Source organism: Convolutriloba macropyga, chromosome 12 (genome assembly GCF_964194025.1).
Source record: "Convolutriloba macropyga chromosome 12, txConMacr16.3, whole genome shotgun sequence".
Classification (NCBI taxonomy): Eukaryota; Metazoa; Xenacoelomorpha; order Acoela; family Convolutidae; genus Convolutriloba; species Convolutriloba macropyga.
This window is the reverse complement of record NC_134479.1, coordinates 23,585,882-23,605,862: the sequence shown is the minus strand read 5'-3', so window position 1 is coordinate 23,605,862 and position 19,981 is coordinate 23,585,882. Positions and strand designations below refer to the sequence as shown.

At 35.3% G+C, this 19,981-nt stretch overlaps 1 protein-coding gene across 1 annotated transcript in view; it reads left to right on the top strand.

Annotated features, from left to right (window-relative positions):
• The first annotated feature begins 1,635 nt into the window (after positions 1-1,635).
• Positions 1,636-19,981, top strand: part of LOC142351254 (O-acyltransferase like protein-like) — a 51,018-nt gene continuing 32,672 nt past the window's right edge. The window contains exons 1-2 of the mRNA XM_075403401.1: positions 1,636-1,918; positions 15,315-15,485. Of these exons, the coding sequence (XP_075259516.1) occupies positions 1,756-1,918; positions 15,315-15,485 (334 nt within the window). The 5' untranslated portion in view covers positions 1,636-1,755. The remainder of the gene's footprint in view (positions 1,919-15,314; positions 15,486-19,981) is intronic.

Genomic DNA, 19,981 nt, shown 5'->3' with positions numbered 1-19,981 from the left:
CAAGTCTGATCAGAGGCCGATTCGAGCGCACACTAGTCTGACCAGAGACCAATTCGAGCGACATTTTTTCAAGTTTTTTTGTTTTCTTACTGACTTTTGTTGTCTCGGGTAAGAGACAACAATAAAACCGCATTCTGATCGGAGCTTCATCTGAAAATCTGATGGTCTTGTCAGAAGCAAGGGGTCCAGCTGATAACAACTGCCGGTCCCCTCAAGAAAAGATTTTGAATCAAAGTAGATCAAGATGTTTTTATACAGAGCTGTCTAAGTTCATTTTTTCAGTTAAAAGCATAAAAAAATGGCATACTCAGTAATTTTTTTTGATCATTTTTTTTCGATTTACTTTCATTAACGATACTTTCAGGATTGGTTTTTTGTTAGTTGAATATAAGATTGATAAAATGATATATGAAATGAATATATTATAACGATATTGAGAGATTTGTTCATGTTTAAAATCATTCTCTGATCAGACTATTTCCAACGCACTTTAATCTGGACAATGGTCTGGAACTCGTCTGGACAACAGTCTGGAACTTGTTTGATCAGGGGTCACTTCGGTCTGGAACTCGGCTGATCAGAGGCGGCTTCGAGCGCACTTCGAGCGCACAATGATCTCCGAGCGCATTCTCGTCTGATCAGAGGTCACTTCGGTCTGGGTCGGTCTAATCAGAGGTCCCACTTGTCTGGGACGGTCTGATCAGAGGCGATTTCGAGCGCGACCTCAACCTGGGAAGGGTGTGTAAATGTATAAAAAGGGTTTGCTCAAAGTAATCAGTTGTTATTTTTTGAAGCCATGTTTTAAGTTCTTTTATTTCATCATTAAAACGGAGCTGTAAAATTAAGCCTTCCGTTTATTGCTCGGTTATTAATTTTATGGCGCGACAGATTGAACTTGAGTTGAAAATGAAAATCTACTAGAAAATTAGGATTAATGCCGCTTTAAATGCGTTTCGGCGTGGTTCAAAAAATATTCAATAAATTCAAAAATGGCTATGAGATCCGAAATGCAAAAGTGTTCTGGATACCCGGACCGCACTCCAAATCAATATCACTACCAGGAATTTCTTTGTGTTATGTCCAGGTACATGCATTCGATGATAAATAATTATAATTAAAAACAGAAGTATTCGGTTCGATGAAAATTAAGCATATTTTTGACGCATTCTTAAAATTGGTTGCTGTTCCGAACATAGCCAATAAGATGGGTTCAGTTTTTCTTATAAGTTGGGTTTCAAATGGCCAGCTTTGAAAAATTTTATACAGCCACCAATCTTGTTAATGTCTTACCAATCGGTAAAGATATAGAAAAATGGGAGGGGATTGGTTTAGCATTTTGATTTAAAAATTGTAACATTTCCTTCCTGTCATCTGGTTTCAATACCTGCCAAAATTTAAAAAGTTTTTTCATAACCAATTATTATAACAGCTGCGAATTTATTGCAAAAATTTAGTATTATTTATTTAGTATTCTGAACATTTATGGAATTCTTATTTGAACTAGTTAAAGTCCACGGAAGTTTCAACCATACATCTCTTCATTAAGTATATTAATCTCACCCTAAAGATTTACCCTCAGTTCAAGATCAAACTAAAGAGCAATAGTTTAGCATCTCTAATCCCACGAAGCGTTTGTTCTCTTGAAAGGTCAATAATTTGTTTGGAATTTTGATTCAACTTTGCAAATATTGGGCGAAAATAATATATCTGAAGCAAATGCCGTCGAGCTTAATGAGCAGTTCAAACTAATCAAGAATGAATAATTTCTCATCACCGATTTTTCTTTTCGTTATTTTTTGTTTACTTCAACCAATCTCATGTTACTTCCAGAATTATCATGATTTGCTATTGGGTCAGCCAAAAAGGCAGGATTTAGACGATTTTCGATATGGACACAACATACCTCAGTTCTTTAGAGGAATTTTTGCTGACCTTTTTTCTCTGATTAATAAACTTTAATGTTCGCGGTGAGGTTTGCTTCAATGGATCGAAAGGTGATACAGTTCGTGTATTTTGCCCAATGAAATACACCGCAACAATGCGTGAGAGGGCCAATTTTGTGTGAAGAAAATTTTTTAGACTTAATTTTCAACCAATTGAGAAACTTCTTTTTCCGGAAGCCTATAATCAGTTTATTTAACCTAAAGTGAGGAAACATATGACCAGTTGTAAATAGTAAAAAATTTTCTAAACCCAGTTGAAATCATTGAACTGTTTTTGATATCATCCATTCACCAAAATTATTATAAACACTTCAATTTAACATAAAAAAGAAATCAAAGATTCCAAACCATTTTTGATCAGGGGTATTGCTTTGTGTAAACGTTCAACCATGAAATAACATTTAACCCGATTCCAGAGCATTGATACTAGAAAATTGGGTAAAAACTGGTGGACTTACCACAATTTGTTTGACCTTTGTTTGAGTGGTATCACAAAACCGAGCAGAAGAGAGAGCTGAATTAATTTTTTTTCTGCAGTTTTTAATCTGAGGAGAAACCAAAACATTTAATATGTGTATTTTCGTCAGAATTAATAAATATTCAGTAGAAAGATATGAGTTTACCCGGGTCGAGGTGTCACCGCCATTCAACGCAAAATTATGTAAGATAAGCGGTTAATGCGGAAATTTTTGTAAGATAAGCGGTGAATGCGATGAAATTACATAAATCAGGCGGTGAATGCGGTGAAAAAAAACTTTATCGCCTGGTAGCGCTGATATGACATAACTTAACCGCTGTATTTGGCGATAAAATTACATAAATTCACTGCTTCGAAAAAAAGTGTCCAAATGTTGTAAGATAAGCGGTGAATGCGGTGAAATTACATAAATTCACCGCTCAACTTAGTGATGAACTTACATAAATTCACCGCTTAGAAAAAATTGTTAAAGATGTTTGAGATCAGCAAAGAATGCGGTGAAATTAATGGTGAGTGTGAGAGGAATTGTTAGATTTGCCTTCCCACTAAAACTATCCCTTAATCTTACATCTTTTTGACACTTTTTCTAAGCGGTGAATTTATGTAATTTCACCACTAGAGTAAGCGGTGAACTTACAAAAATTCACCATATTTCACCGCTAAAATATGTAATTTCACCGCTAAAAATTGCAAATCTTACAAAAATTCACCGCGCATGTTTTGCAGAAAGTAGAGTGAATTCGATTTATATTCAAACAAAAAATAATAGAATTTAGTGAGAGATGGCGCAGTGGAAGAAGAAGTGGATGACCTTCAGGGGGTGAGAGGCTTGGACCCTTGTAAGGGCGGTGAAATTACATATTTTAGCGGTGAATTGTGGTGAATTTTTGTAAGATCACCGCTTAGTCTAGCGGTGAACTTGCATAATTTCACCGCATTCACCGCATTTCACCGCAAAAATTATGTACGAAATTTGCGGTGAAAAAACTAACTTTTCACCGCTTATCTTACATATTTTTGCATTTTTTTCTCGACCCAGGTAACAGTATCAATGACACTTCACGCTATTTCGTTTCATAGCACTACATTCCCGGAGTTTTTTCGCTGCTGTATAATTGATGATGTCAATCTAGTTGTCGGATAAAAATAGACTGAAACATTTTAAAAATAGCTCTAATAGTGCTTAGATAAGGTGTCATCAGAAACAGTTTGAATATAACTAAAACTGTTAAGTAATGTGGGCATTCTTGTATATTTTAGAAAGAGTTTTACTATAGCTCTGAAATTGGTTAGATATGGGGGCAGCTTTCATGTTCCGATCCACTTGCGGGGAGAGGGGGGGAGTGGGTTGGGAGGGTACTATTTACAGCAATGGGGTTTTTTGTTCAGGTAAATTTGGCTGATCGATATATTCATCATCGTGTTGAGACTGGCATCATAAGAAAACCCGTCCAGCGTAGAATTTCAACTGGTCGTCTAATATTAGTCCTATGCACCTAAAAAAGCTGGTTTGTTCAATTTCAGCCCAATCAATTGTCGTTTTGAGCTGGTTTAGGTTGCGTCTCTTTTCAAAAACCATGTGTTTTGTTTTTTTTTGTGTTAATTGTCAATTTGTTTATATGAAACCAGCTCGCAACTGCGGTTAGTGCGGCAACGTGTCTCAAAACTACTTTTATTTGAAACAACTGTATCGTCAGCATAAAGTATAGTCTGGCTTTCTTTTGATTTTAGAGTTGGAAGGTCAATTACGTAGATAATGAAAAGCAGTGGACCAAGAATTGATCCTTGTGGGACTCCACCTTAAACGCTTTTCTTTTCAAATTCAACTTTTCCTCTTTTAATATAAGGGTATTGGTCTTTCAGATAGGATGCAAGTGTTTTCAGTACCATTCCTCGGAGTCCGTAGTGTTCACACTTTTTCAGCAGTAGCTCATGGTTCACTGTGTAAAAAGCTATTTCTAGATCAACAAAAATGTTTTTGTTAAATTTTTTGATTTGAACCAGTTTGCACTCACTTCTTTAGTTAGGAATGCTATGGGGCCAACAGTGCTTAATTTGCTTCGAAAATAAAATTGATTATTTGAAAATGTGTTGTTTTTGTTCAAAAAAGTATAAATTGTTTTATATAATAGTTTTTCAAACGATTTGCCAATGGCTGGAAGTAGTGAGATTGGTCTGTAGTTTGTGGGTTCACTATGATCATCGCTTTTGCAAAAAGAAACAATTTTGGCAATTTTCAGGCACTCTGGAAATAGGCCCTGCTTCAGACACTCATTATAAAATGTTTCAAGTAATGGACTAACTGCCCGAGAAACTTTTAAGAGAAAAAAGAAGTTTACGTTGTAGCAGTCTAAACAAAGCTTTGATGGAAGCACTCGCTCGCTGTGTCAATGATTTCAGATCTGGTTATTGGGAATCAGAACATGGTATTTGTGTTAATTTCAAATTCATATCTCTGCTTTTTATCGAAAGTTTTTGCTAGCTCTACTCCAATGTTTGCAAAAAAGGTGTTAAAGGTTTCCGTGTTTTCTACTATTTTTTGGTACTGAGCGGGTGGAGTTTTGCCTTATGTTTAATAGAAGAGATTGAAAAATTTTTTTCGCTATTGGTGGCCTCTTTTTCCGTCTTAGTTTGGTAAAAAATGTTTTGGTTTTTGTTTGGTTAGATTTGTGACAAATCTGCATTGAGTCTTTAATCATTTTGTAGAGCATTGTTATTTGCTTTTTGTAGACACAGTTTTCTTGGGGACTTTTGTTGCCGCAGCATTTTTCACCTGGTTATCTCTCCATCTTCTTTGTACTCCAGTTCTAACTGAATCAAGTATTGGTACTTACGTGTATGGTATTAACCAAAAATTCATGCAGTTTTGTAAAAGCCTTATCGGGGATCATTCTCTAACATTGCAGGTAATTACTTTTAATTTGTCCATCAAAATATTGTTGATGACTTCTACAAACTTATATTTTTCTTTTTTGGCCCATTTTCTTGTAAACTTTTTATGCCCGTTGGACGAGTTTTCCAGAGATTGTTCAAAAGTTACTGTTACTATATGATGTCTGAAATGCCGGAATCAGTAAAAAGAACAGAAGACAAAGTGTTTAAAAAAACGCATCCAGTGTTGATTTCGGGCTCGAAGTTTCGAGGTTGTTTCAATGTTTTCAACTATAGAGAGGTTATTTCCTACCAGCAAAGATAATATTTTCCGGAAGTTTTCTCCATTAACCGAAAAGTTTATCTTAAAGTCTCCGCATAGTATATGCTTATCTTCAGGATCAATTGGTAAGGTTTCTAATTAATTTTGTAGCCTTTGAAAATTCAATATGTTTTGTTTTCTAGGTGCAATATATATGCAAGTAAAAATCAAGAAATGCTGCCTATCTGATTTGATCTTTAATGTAAGATCCTGCAGATCGTTGTGATCGCATCTTTTCACTTCAAAACAGTCCATATCGTTCATTAGGAAAATCCCTACACCACCCCATTTTACCATTCTCTCAAAACTGCATAGTTTTTTGTATTCTTTCAATGAGTATTCTTTCGTAATGATTCTTAAGCCAAAATTCTGTCAGGCGAAGGGCTATAGGTTGATATTTTAAAGTTTCTAATTGAATGTTTAGCAGATAAAAGTTTTCTGAAGGGAATGTATGTTTTGTAGAATATTAGTTTGCTTATTTAAAATCCTCTGTCTGTATAAGTTTGGAGAATGTATGAAAAACAAGAAAAAAATTACTGCAACTGGCCTTGATTTTGGTTTGCTGTAGTTTTGCGTATGAACATCTGTTCAGGTTGCTGATAGATCCCACTTTAACATTTTCATGTTTTTCTCCCCTCCCTTTTCCTTTTTCTCTCTTTAATAGAAAAAAATCATGTTTTCCGCTGGAAAAAAGAAAACAAGTGTTTATTCTGAGATATCGCAAATAGACACTGCAATAGCCGAGTTATTTCTCACATTCAATGTCTTTGAAATAAAAAAAATAAGTAGAAAAAAAATAAGTAGAAAAAAAAGAAAAAAATAAGAAAAAATCAGCTTTTGGGTTTTGAAAGGTTTAGAATAGAAAAAAAACACACACTTCCCTAATGCCTCCAATGAACATCTCTTCCGTCGTTGTGACGATAGGTATTACAAATTAAATCATAAACAGACAAAGGAAACACAATGACTTGAGTCTGGGCTCAAACTTGTTTATCATTGTTTGGTTTTTCAGTTATTATTACCGACAAATTGTTTTTTCTTTGGCGGAGACGTTATGTTTTCCTCTGATTGCTTGTCCGGCTTTTCTTTGTTACAGTTTTGTTTTCTTTTAATCACCTTTACTCTGTCATGATCATCCAGCTCGTTGACTCTCATAAACTTTGGTTTGTTTATGCCGTTCTCAACCAGCATTGACCGTACACAAGTTTGTTGACACAATCACGGCGCGTTTTTTAGCTAGGTTGGCTATACTGGCTTCAATCTCGGAGAGGGGTTTGTTGATATAGAGGTTATTTCTTTTGATGGGATTGTTTTTCTTCTTGAGGTGCCATCTGGTGCCACGTTGTTTATTGTCATCAAAAGATAGGAATTTACAGATTACCCTCGGCAATTGCATCGCGTTTACAGTGTTGGGCAGTATATGGTCAGCGTTTTTGTTCTCAAAGGGAAAGTGCATTTTCAAAAAACTTTGAAAAGATTTCAGTGCTTCTGCTGTCACATTGTTATGTTTTCTCGCATCGGATTGGGGTTAACGATAATAATGGAATCGAACGCTCTTGAGCGCGCAGTCGATTGTTCAAATTTTTCGTTACCTTCTCGAGGTTATCGATTTATTCCGACGTTTTTTGATAAAACTTCTTAACGTTTTCCAACTCGGAAACTATTTTATTTACCTCGCCTTCTGTGTACTTTTTACAAGACCTGAAGAGCCTGGGTTTCCACCTGCGTCATTCATTGAATCCATCAAATGCTGATAAAATGATAATAAATGCTGTACAAATTAACAGAATAACGAGAACAGAGAATTAAATACCAAATTTTTATGCTTTGAAGTTGTCAATATTAGGACGCAGTTGCAGCGCAAAAAATCTAGATTATAATTTTAGCTGAATGTCAACGACCGTTTTCAACGCTTTCAACGCTTTCCTATAATAAATTTGTTTGCTGAGATTTCATAAGGTCATAAATGCATTAGCCGTTACATGAAAAATTAGCATGCAAAAATAATTTATCAGCCAATATACCCAATCGCATTATAACTCAATTTATTGCCTTTGACCTCTTCGTTCAATGATCCGAGTTCAAAATAGCTGTAGGTATTACAAGCTAGTTTAAAGCTGATAATTCGATTTAATATTTGGCTGTGATAGTTTCATATCCGGTACCAGGAGCCGCTGAGGCTACTGAAGCCAATTCACTGGCTAAATTTTATATTATGTATAGGCAGTTTTAACATTAGGATAATTTATTGGGTTCATTTGGGTATTTTGTCGCATCGTGTACATTGGCATTGTGATGTTTTTGTCCTGTCACCGACTTAACATAATTACCAGAAATCATATATGATTTTGTATAATTGCCCAACATTTTTTTTGCGTTTATCCTGTAAAAAGATAAGCTCACGAAAATGCTTACAGGATTTGTTGCGGATAAAGGTTGTGGAGAATATGGTCACACAGATGAACTCGTTGAAAACGTTCAAAACAACTGTCATACGGCAATGGATACCCTTCATGTATCCATATCCGTATTTTATTTTATTCAGTTGTTATAAACTCCATTTGAAGGGCAAATGCCATTTAAGTTCAGTTTATGTATACTTCCTCCCATTTTTGCAGTTTTTGTCTGTTCACTCTGTCTGTAAAGGAAATACATTCGTTCACGATATAAACAAACCCAAGAGTTGCTTCCGTTATGCGTGATAAAACTTTGAACAAACTTTCTTTCTTAAATTGTATCATGCTTAATCTCATTCTCCAATTTGCAGCGCTAACGCTCAGTTTAATTTAATTCTTGCAAACGCTTCTCATTTGAGCTCAGTAGTTCGATTAGAGTCAATCGCACCGCGATTGCCCAATCCAGAAAATAATCATTTGAACGCAACAACTAAACTTGCCATTCGAGGTGCAAGTGCCTATGTCAACTTGCAAGAGAGCATTTGCAAATCAATTGACTATACTCACTGTGTATGAGTATAACATGGCGCAGTCAGCAGCGGACTCAAAGAAAACACCACTGCACATAGAAGCAATTTGGGAGAAACCGACAGCAACACCTCCTTTGACGTGGGACAAATGGACGCAGCAATGGAAACTGGCTCTACTTGCTAAGGAAGGGATACAATTAGACACCCTGTTAAATGATCCCCCTGCTACGGTGACTTACCCGCCTGAACCTACCTACGAAGAACCGGTACAAAACCACACACAGGCAACGGAAAGAGATTGTAAAGTTCGAAATCAGCAATTGAAAGTAAACTGGCAAAACCGTTGCAAAAAGGTTGAAGAAATTGGAATTCTCTGTGGAGACAAACCGTGGGAAATTTGTGAGCAGAAGACGATATCGTTGCTATATCTGAGCATCGGTACAGAGGGACGGCGGATTTTCAAGAGTAAATACCCTCATTTTCAGATAGAGAAACAACCTTTTAAAGACTTGTGGCGGGCAATGGAGGACTCATTCACAAAGGTTCGTAATATAACTTACGATCGCTTCGTTTTCTACTCGTGTAAGCAGCAGAAAGGAGAGTCGGTGGAAAGTTTCTATGGTCGCCTCATAGAATTGGCGGAAATTTGCACTCTGGGTAGTGAAGAGACTACATTGATCCGTGATGCATTCATATTGAATATGCTTGGTCACGAGACACAAAAGGAATTGTTGAAGGAAACAGTAGAACCACAAAAAGCATTGGAGATAGCCATATAAATGGAAATGGGAGCACAGAATCAGCAGAAAATAAACCAAAACTTGATGTTAGGTACTACTTCTGTGAATTTCATTAATAGTAACCCAGTACGCAATCGCAACGCGAATGGACCTTCAACAAAACGAGACTTCACCCGCTACCCAACTTTCCCTCAAAATTATCAATATACGAGTGTTTGTATGAATTGTGGTCTCCGTTGGAGTCACAATCATAAGCAGATCTGTCCCGCGAATGGTAAGAAATGCAATAATTGTGGTATTATGGGTCATTTTGCCACAAAATGCCGCAAACCGAAAAATTCGCAGAATCCGATACAGAAAACTCAAAAATCAAATGTAAACCAAATCGATCAATCGCCGGAAAAAAGTGATGATGAAGAATCCGTCAACTATATAACCAGCTATCAACAATTGTATGAACAGGTGTACGAGTCAAACTATGATAGTGATTCAGATGACTATGTAGCGGCGATTTCTTCTGATTCAGTTCATCAATTGGAACCACTGAATGTGGAAGTGCAAATAGGGGAAGTAAGAACATCTGCTATGATTGATTCTGGAAGTGCTGTCAGCATCATAACAAAGAGTTTAGCGAACAAAATCATGCGATCCACAAAAACAGCCAAATGGACAGATACAACAGAAAAAAAAAGAATTTAAAAACTTTCTCAAACGAACCAATCAAAGTCATTGGGCACTTGGAAACCACAGTAATCTACAATCAATGGAAAGACACATCAGCGATGCTGACTGTGGTAGACGATGGGCACAAAAACATCATCGGAAGAGATCTCTTCACTACATTGGGACTTGCAGTTGTTCAACAACAACCAGAAACTGGTAAATGTGTTTATAACATCAATAATTCTACACAAAAAATTAAAGAGACAATCGCGACGCAATTTCCAAATCTAGTATCAAGAATTGGCTTATCTAAAACACATGTAGCGAAATCAAAGTTTCATCAAAAGTTTACAGCAAAGCATCAAAAAGGCCGACGTGTTCCGATAAATCTCCAACCTAGAGTGTCAGAAGAATTAGAAAGATTACAGACTGAAGCTCATATCGAAAAACTATCCAGTTGCTCTGACGAACATTTTATTTCCCCGATCGTAATCACAGTGAAAAAAGATCAGTCGATAAAACTCGCATTAGATTCTAAAGTACTAAATAAAGCAATACATAAAAATAAATACCAAATGCCTAATATCGAAATGTTAATTGATACCATCTCACAACACCTTACAAATACACAAAACGGCCAACAAGCATATTTCAACACATTAGACTTAAAGTATGCATATAGTCAACTAAAAATGCATCACGACACAGCAAAACACTGTAATTTTAACACCATATGTGGCGAATCTACGGGTACATATAGATTTAAAACTGGTTTTTATGGACTTACAGATATGCCGGCAGAATTCCAAAAAGCTATGGATTACACACTCATAGGCTTGCAAAACACATACTGTTTCTTGGACGATATCATAGTCGTTAGTACCGGCACTGAAGCAGACCATTTAGCATACGTTTACAAGTGTCTCAAAAAATTATATGACGATAACTTAAGAATTAACCTCCAGAAATGTCACTTTGCTAAATCGGAAATAGATTGGCTAGGTTATAAATTTACCCAGACTGGAATATCACCTTTAGAAAGCAAAACAGCAGCAATTTTAACAATACCACCACCAACAACACTAAAACGACTTAGATCATTTCTAGGGTCAGTACACTACATCGGTAAATTTATACCACACTTAGCACAATTATGTCACCCTCTTAGACCACTTTTAAAGAAATCTGTAAAATTCATCTGGACGGATGAACACACGAAACATTTTAATCTGATTAAAGAAAAAAATCGCAAACAGTACAGAAAATAGCCATTATAATCCAAAATTCGATGTTCGCGTAAAATTTGATGCTTCACGTTCAGAACTGGGGGCAGCAGTAGAACAAAACACAACAGATTGTTGGAAGCCAATAGCATTCGCATCACGATTTCTCAATTCAACGGAAGAACGCTACAGCGTCAATGAATTGGAACTGTTGGGGACAGTTTGGTCAATTGACTATTTTAAATACTATTTGTACGGAGAAAATTTTACGGTAGTGACGGATCATAGAGCTCTATTGTCCATACTTAAAGAACATCGATCTAACAAATCATATAATAGTCGACTGTCTCGATGGATCGATAGATTACTTCCGTAAAATTTCACAATTGAACATATGCCAGGTGCAAAGATGGGCCTCGTTGACTACATTTCCAGGAACCCATTTGCCAGAGCTAAAAACATATCTACATACGACGAACATTTTGTTGTAGCAACAATTTCAAAAATCCGTGATTCAATGAAACATCTAATTGTAAATAAACAGACAGCAACTAAAAAATTTAAAAGCATTTTAAAGTCAAATTTGCCTGTGCAAAAAGTAAAACGACCATTCGCACCGCGATTACCCACACCACTAAGTGTTAATTCACCTAATTGCAAGGAAGCATTTGCATCACAATTAACTACTTCACCATTGAAAAACCATTCGTACCGCAATTAACACCCCCCAATTCTAAAATTAATTCACATTCTGAACACCCATTTGCGTCGCAAATGCCACTTAAAGTTACTAAATTACACTTTGCACTAAGTATTCGTAAAGTCAATAATTGACATTCCATTAACAAATTCACTGCAAAAGAGGTGCAAATGTCAGACAGTAAAGAATGTGAACAGTCTGAACAATTATCCCCAATACAGCCCATTAATGGTATTAAGTCAAGTAATCCACCTAATAACACTGAATTAAGCGCGAAAGCAATAATTCCTAAGTATAAATACCACTTCCACAAAAATCATTTGCTTTTTGCCCAAGTTCAGCCTACAAAACACTACTTTGTGAATAAACATAATAAATCTCTCTCATCAAACAACTCAATAAACAGTATAAAAACAATGTCAAAGGCCAAAGCAACCCGCTCTAAATCAACCCCTACAAAGGCGAGAGTAACCTTCTCAGACACGACTCCTTCAACACCTGGATCCAATACAACATCACACACAGAAACCCCACCTGGCAGTATGATAGAGGAGGCTGACATTATGTTTACTGAGACACTCAATAAAGTGTTCAGTGAGAAGTTCTTGGCCATACTGACAGGAAAGGATGCGATATTAAAGGAAGTAAGGGACTGTGTGATCAGAAACGACGCGGATCGATTGCAAGAGATAAGCCCTTATCTCTTCTCGTATTGGAGAGATTTAAGCGTGAAACATGGATGTGTCTGCCTTGACGAGAGAATTGCCATACCAAAAACCATCAAGGACGCGGTGCTGGAGGATATTCACTCCACACACCCAGGCAGTTTCGCCATGCTCTCTCTAGCCCAAAATATCTGGTGGCCCTACATCCACAGAGATATACTGGCAAAAGCCAGTGAGTGCAAAGCTTGCACGGATGTTGGTAAGAACCTCAAATCAGTGATTCCGCACCGCAAATGGGCACCTCTACCTAAATGTAGTGAACCAAACGACGAAATACAATTAGACTTTGGTGGACCAATTTTGAATGAGAAAGGCATAGAGCAATATTTTATTACAAGTATAGATAGATATTCTAAATACCCCACAGCAGAAATAATAAATAATGCATCAGGCTCAAATGTAATCAAATTCTTAAATCAATATATATATATATATATATATATATCAACACGGAGTACCAAGAACTATTAGATTAGATCAAGCTAGATGTTTCACAGGAAAAAAGTTTGAGATATTTTGTACTGAAAATAATATTACACCTATATATGCACCAGCGAATGATCATAGATCAATTGGATTAATAGAACGTATTATTCAAACAATTAAACGACAATTATCTTGCATGAAATCACAATTAAATAAAAAATTTAATTTAGAAACTTCATTAAAAGCAATAATACAACGATTAAGAATATCAAAACAAAAAACAATAAATATCACACCATTTGAAGCACACTTCGGTAGAAAATGTAACACACCTATATCAAATATCACAACAAAATCTGATAGTAAAAATCTCAATTATAATGCAATAATTAATTATTATTTAGACGAAGACACAATTCCGGGCCGCTCCTACCTGACAGAAGAAAAATGGGCGGATACGGCTCTATGTTCTGACACGGAGATTGAGCGTGTCATTTGCGCCGCAAGTACCCTTGCAAGAACTGAACAAGAGAAACGAAATGACGGAGAAGAACGTTTCATTAGTTCAGACGCCGTTTGCCGCCCAATCCCTTGCTCGGAACGTAGCGTGCAGGTGAATTTGGCACGCAAACTACACGATAACCAACGTCAAAAGAAGAACCTCGATGGCCTATATGAGGTGCTAGCACCAGGAAGCACTGTGTGCAAAGTAAGCCCCACGACGAGTGTGATAAAAGAGCCACACAAACAAGTACGGGTTAGGAACTCGGATATCGCTAAATTTGGGACACGGGCTGAAAGAGAAACGGAACTCACACAAAATATAGAGCGACGTCCGAAATAGATCAACGAAAAAACCCTCGTACAAAAAATCCAGAAACACAAGCGAGATCTTATTCGGAAAAACACTGGTGACAAAAAGATTAAACGTAATAAGAGACAAACGGATGATGTGAGTGTTGTTTCATCAGGACGGTCATGTATCTCTACAGCCAGTAATATTGCAAGATCGTTAAAAATGAGAAATCCCAAGAGAAATCCGAAACACGACGAGGCATTCCTCAATAGACCCGATCTAACGCAAATACTTAGATTTAGCCCAATCGCACCACAATTGGCTACATCAAATACGGCAGGACCATCTGGGGCGCAAATAGCCTCAACAGTGCAACCTAAGCCTACACCCATTTTGCAGAAAACTTCAAAACGCCAACTCACAATTAGCGACACATCAGATTCTGATACTTCTTCAATTCGGAAAAGTAAGCGAACCTTGAAGAAAAAGGCTCAAAAGTCACAAACGATTATTGAAAATGTTCGAAGCACAGAAGGCTACACCGATAATCAGGACATTGGAATTGCGAGAGATTCTAATGAATGGGTTGAGGAACCCCAAAATTTACCACGGGAGATGACTGTTCTCCAGGCAGAAAATGCAGAAAACAGCGATAGCGAATAAACTCGAATAAAACAAAACTTTCATAAACTTTTATTTTATCTATTATTTAATATTTTATTACTTAATAACCGGTGAATATTTATTAATTTTTTGATTTTGATTAGTAATTTATTTTCTCTCCAAGATGGGGAAATGTCATACGGCAATGGATACCCTTCATGTATCCATATCAGTATTTTATTTTATTTAGTTGTTATAAACTCCATTTGAAGGGCAAATGCCATTTAAGTTCAGTTGATGTATACTTCCTCCCATTTTTGCAGTTTTTGTCTGTTCACTCTGTCTGTAAAGGAAATACATTCGTTCACGATATAAACAAATCCAAGAGTTGCTTCCGTTATGCGTGATAAAACTTTGAACAAACTTTCTTTCTTAAATTGTATCATTCTTAATCTCATTCTCCAATTTGTAGCGCTAACGCTCAGTTTAATTTAATTCTTGCAAACGCTTCTCATTTGAGCTCGGTAGTTCGATTAGAGTCAATCGCACCGCGATTGCCCAATCTAGAAAATAATCATTTGAACGCAACAACTAAACTTGCCATTCGCGGCGCAAGTGCCTATCTCAACTTGTAAGAGAGCATTTGCAAATCAATTGACTATACTCACTGTGTATGAGTATGACAACAACATACCACCAATCACCTCCAGCTAAAAACTAACAATGTGAAGGGTTGAAAACTTAGAGAAAAATTGAATTGCTCAAAAATTTGACAAATTGGTCAAATTAAATATTATTATCTGCCTCAAAAACTTCTTTGAGCTTCTTTTGGACAAAGCTGAAAATAATACAGAGAAAATCTTGAGCAAAAAAAGGTCAGCATAATAATCAAACTCAGATCTTCCCGAAACCCTTCAAAACAACCCGGAGTTTTTCGAGAACATTCTAGCACTTCGAAATGACAGTCAGTGTTACGATGACTGGCAAATCATTCGGGATTACGAAAGCCCATTTGATGTGTTCAAATTCTGGGACTCATATCCGATTCCGGGAACTGGCATCGTGGAAGGCAGGGTTTCCAATATTATTATGATGGAAAATGATTAACACTCGCAGTCGTTTATGATTTTTCTGCTTGAATATCTTCTATCAAACAATGAACGACAGATTTAGGAATCGATGTCTTGATTTTTTCCCGATTAATTTCAAAAGCAATTTTTTAACCCCGGTTACTTCACCACTTTAAAATTTCAATCCGATTTGAGGTAGTAATCGGGCGTGTTGCTAAAAAATGGAGAGTAATAAATTAATTTGAATGAAAAAAACGTGGACGATACCAGATGTTAATTTTACAAGATCTTGCAAGATTCTTGCAACAGGGTCGATCTTGCAAATTCTTGCATGACGTCGTTATTATTGAAAAAGCATGCAAGTCCAGGTTAATATTGCTAGATCTTGTAAGAAATGTTGATCATTAGCCTATTGTGTCTTTTTTCCGGTCAAGCTGAGCTCCCATTCGTTTTTTTTCATAAATCTTCCTTTAGAGAATTGGGTTATGATGATATTACAGAATAGCGGTTCTTCTAAATGTAACTTGAAATAGGTTAACACAAAATCCATATGATGGTTCTTTTGTGGAGTTTGAACAATTTTTCACCATATTCTACAAATAATTATGCAAGCCTGTTTTTTGGTAATACCAATTTTTCTATTTGGCGTTGATTTTACTAAAACGGCGCTAATCCATGAAAGCTATTTACAATTGTTTCGTATGACAATTGTGTTTTTGTGATTACCTAAGCTCCTTATCTAACGCAAACGACTAGTAATGGTACAATAAAACTAACTTGTCAATGCAACAGACCTGGCAAATGTGCAATGAAGATTTTTAATCTAAAGAGTCTGAAAAATATTTTGGGCCTTTTTCAGGAAAAAAATCAATTGCTGCTCGCGACTGTCTTTATTACTTATGATTACAATTTATTTCACGGAGGAAAATAAAATCCAAAAATTGCAGCAATGATTATAAAAGAAAAAAGAGCAATTGAAAACTGAAAAAAAATCAAATAAACAGGTTAGTAGTATTATATAGCTGTATTGGGATAGGGGGGGGGGTTATCCTGCCATGAGGATAATAGGGTATAGAATGCATGAGGATAATATGGAGTGGTATATCCCATGAGGATAATATGAAGTGGTATATCCCATGAGGATAATAGGGTATACATGCAATAAACTTTGAGCGGGGAATTACATGTATAGCCGCTACCTGGTAATGTTAGCCCATTCGAATTCAAATCCATTCATTGTGTGGGATAATAGGGTAAAATTTTGCCATGGAGATAATAGGGCATAGATTTGAATATCTTTATGCGAATAAAAGGGTCAAGATTTGAATCTTGATAGTCTGGTGTAGTATTACACATTGACAATAGGGTAGATATTTGAATATGTGCAAGTGGATTATAGAGTGAAGAGTTGATTTCGGATTGACGGATATATTATTGCATGGGGATAATAGGGTTTAATTTTTTCAAGTCAAGATATCGGGTATAGTATTGTATAGGGATAATGGGGTATAGCTGTGCCATAATAGTATTGTATGGGGATAAAAGTGTATAGTTGTGCCATATTGGGATAATAGGGTAGGGTTGTGGGGATAATAGGGTAAAGAAGTAACCTGTTAAAAGGGTGAGTATTTTACCTGTTAAAAGGGTGAAAACTTGAATGGTGATAGTAGGGTCTAAAAATGCATGGGGATAATTCGTATAGTTTTGACATGGATATAGTAGGGTATAGATTTCAAAGTATGCAAGCTGATATTGGGGTGAAATTTGAATCAGGATAGTAGTTTAAAGTGTTGTATGGTATAATAGGGTATAATTTTGCCTTGGGGATAATTAGCTATATATTTGAATATCTGCAAACAGATTATAGAGTGAAAATTTGAATCAGTATAGTAGGGTTTTGTGTTGCATGGAGATAATAGGGTACATATTTCTAAATCTGCAAGTGGGTATTAGGGTGAAGGTTGAAAACAGGATAGTAGGGTCGAGTCTTGCATGGGGATCATAGGGTATAGTTTTGCCATGAGTATAATAGGGAAAAAGTTTGAATATCTGCATACAGGAATAGTGTGAAGATTTGAATCGGTAAGGTAGAGTACGGTTTTGCATGGAGGATATTAGGGTAAGGTTTTGCCATTAGAGTAATATACAAGTGCCAGATAATTTTTTACAGCAAAAGTTCAGTCACTGGTGAAAACTAATTAAATTTTGAAGTATATCAGTTTTAGTGAAATGTAGTACAAAAGAATCATCAAAGGTCACCTGTACATCATTATTTTCCCCTTAATGTACAAGTCCTAGAGAAGGTTTTCTTAAGGAAATATTGATCCTTTGGTAAAAACTAACACAAAACTACTTAAGAAAACATCTTTTTTGCTCACATAACATATATATTAGTCGCCAAATGTCAATTTTACATCATTTTTTCCTCTTAATGCACAACTCCTAGAGGAAAATTTCTTAAGGAAAAAGTTGTTTCATTAGTAAAAACTAACACGAAAATACTTTAAAAAACATCAATTTTGCTCACACAACATATATATGAGTCATCAAGGTCAATTGTACATCATTTTTTTCTTCTTAATGTACAATTTCTAGAGAAAAAATTCTTAAGGAAAAGTTGTTCCATTAGTGAAAACTAACATAAAAATACTTTAAAAAACATCAATTTTGCTCACATAACATATATATGAGTCATCAAAAGTCAATTGTACATCATTTTTTTTCCTTTTAATGTACAAGTCCTAGAGAAAAATTTCTTAAGGAAAAGTTGTTCCATTAGTGAAAACTAACACAAAAATACTTTAAAAAACATCAATTTTGCTCACATAACATATATATGAGTCATCAAATGTTAATTGTACATCATTGCATAATTTTTTTACTCAATGTAAAAGTCCTAGAGAAAAATTTCCTAGGGAAAAGTTGTTCCATTAGTGAAAACTAACACACAACTACTTTAAAAAACATCAATTTTGCTCACATATTATATATATGAGTCATCAAAGGTCAATTGTGCATCATTTTTTCCCTCTTAATATACAAGTCCTAGAGAAAAATTTCTTAAGGAAAAGTTGTTCCATTAGTGAAAACTAACACAAAACTACTCTAGAAAACATCAATTTTGCTCACATAACATACATATGAGTCATCAAAAGTCAATTGTACATCATTTTTTTCCCTCTAAATATAGAAATTCTAGAGAAAAACTTCTTAAGAAAAAGTTGTTCCATTAGTAAAAATTAACACAAAAATACTTTAAAAACATCAACTTTGCACACATAACATATATATGAGTCATCAACGGTCAATTGTAAGTCATTTTTTTCCTCTAAATGTACAAGTTCTAGAGGAAAATTTCTTCAGGAAAAGTTGTTCCATTAGTGAAAACTAACACAAAACTATTTTAAAACATCAATTTTGCTCACATAACATATATATGAGTCATCAAAGGTCAATTGTACATCATTTTTTCCCTCTAAATGTACCAGTTCTAGAGGAAAATTTCTTCAGGAAAAGTGGTTCTATTAGTGAAAACTAACAAAACTACTTTAAAAATTATCAATTTTGCTCACGTAACATATATGAGTCATAGAAGTTTAATTGCACATCATTTTTTTCTTCTTAATGTACAAGTTCTAGAGAAAAATTTCTTCAGGAAAAGTTGTTCCATTAGTGAAAACTAACTCAAAACTATTTTGAAAAACATCAATTTTGCTCACATAACATATATATGAGTCACCAAAGGTCAATTGTACATCAATTTTTTCCACTTAATCTACAAGTCCCAGAGAAAAATTTCTTAAGAGAAAGTTGTTCCATTAGTGAAAACTAACACAAAACTACTTTAAAAATTATCAATTTTGCTCACATAACATATATGAGTCATCGAAGGTTAATTGTACATCATTTTTTTCTTCTTAATGTACCAGTTCTAGAGAAAAGTTTTTTAAGGAAAAGTTGTTCCATTAGTGAAAACTAACACAAATCTACTTTAAAAAACATCAATTTTGCTCACATAACAAATATAAGAGTCATTCAAAGGCCACCTGTACATCACTTTTTCCCATTCAATGTACAAGTGCTAGAGTTAAATTTCTTAAGGAAAAGTTGTTCAATTAGTGAAAAGTAACACAGAACTACTTTCGGCAAACCTAAATAATGCCCACATAAAGTGTATATGAGTCATCAAGTTCATATGTACATCAATTTGTCCTCTTATTGTACAAGTCATAGAGGAATATTTCTTAATTAAAAGTTGTTTAGTAAGTGAAAGTTAACACAAAACGACTTTTAAAAAAGTTAAATAAAGCTCACATAAAGTATATATGAGTCAGCACAGGTCATTTGTACATTATTTTTTTTCTCTTAATTTAAAAGTCATAGAGAAAAATCTCTAAAGCAAAAGATTTTTAGTTAGTGAAAGTAACAGAGAACTACTTCAGGAAAACCTAAATACTGCTCACCTAAAGTATATATGAGTCATCAAAGGTCATAT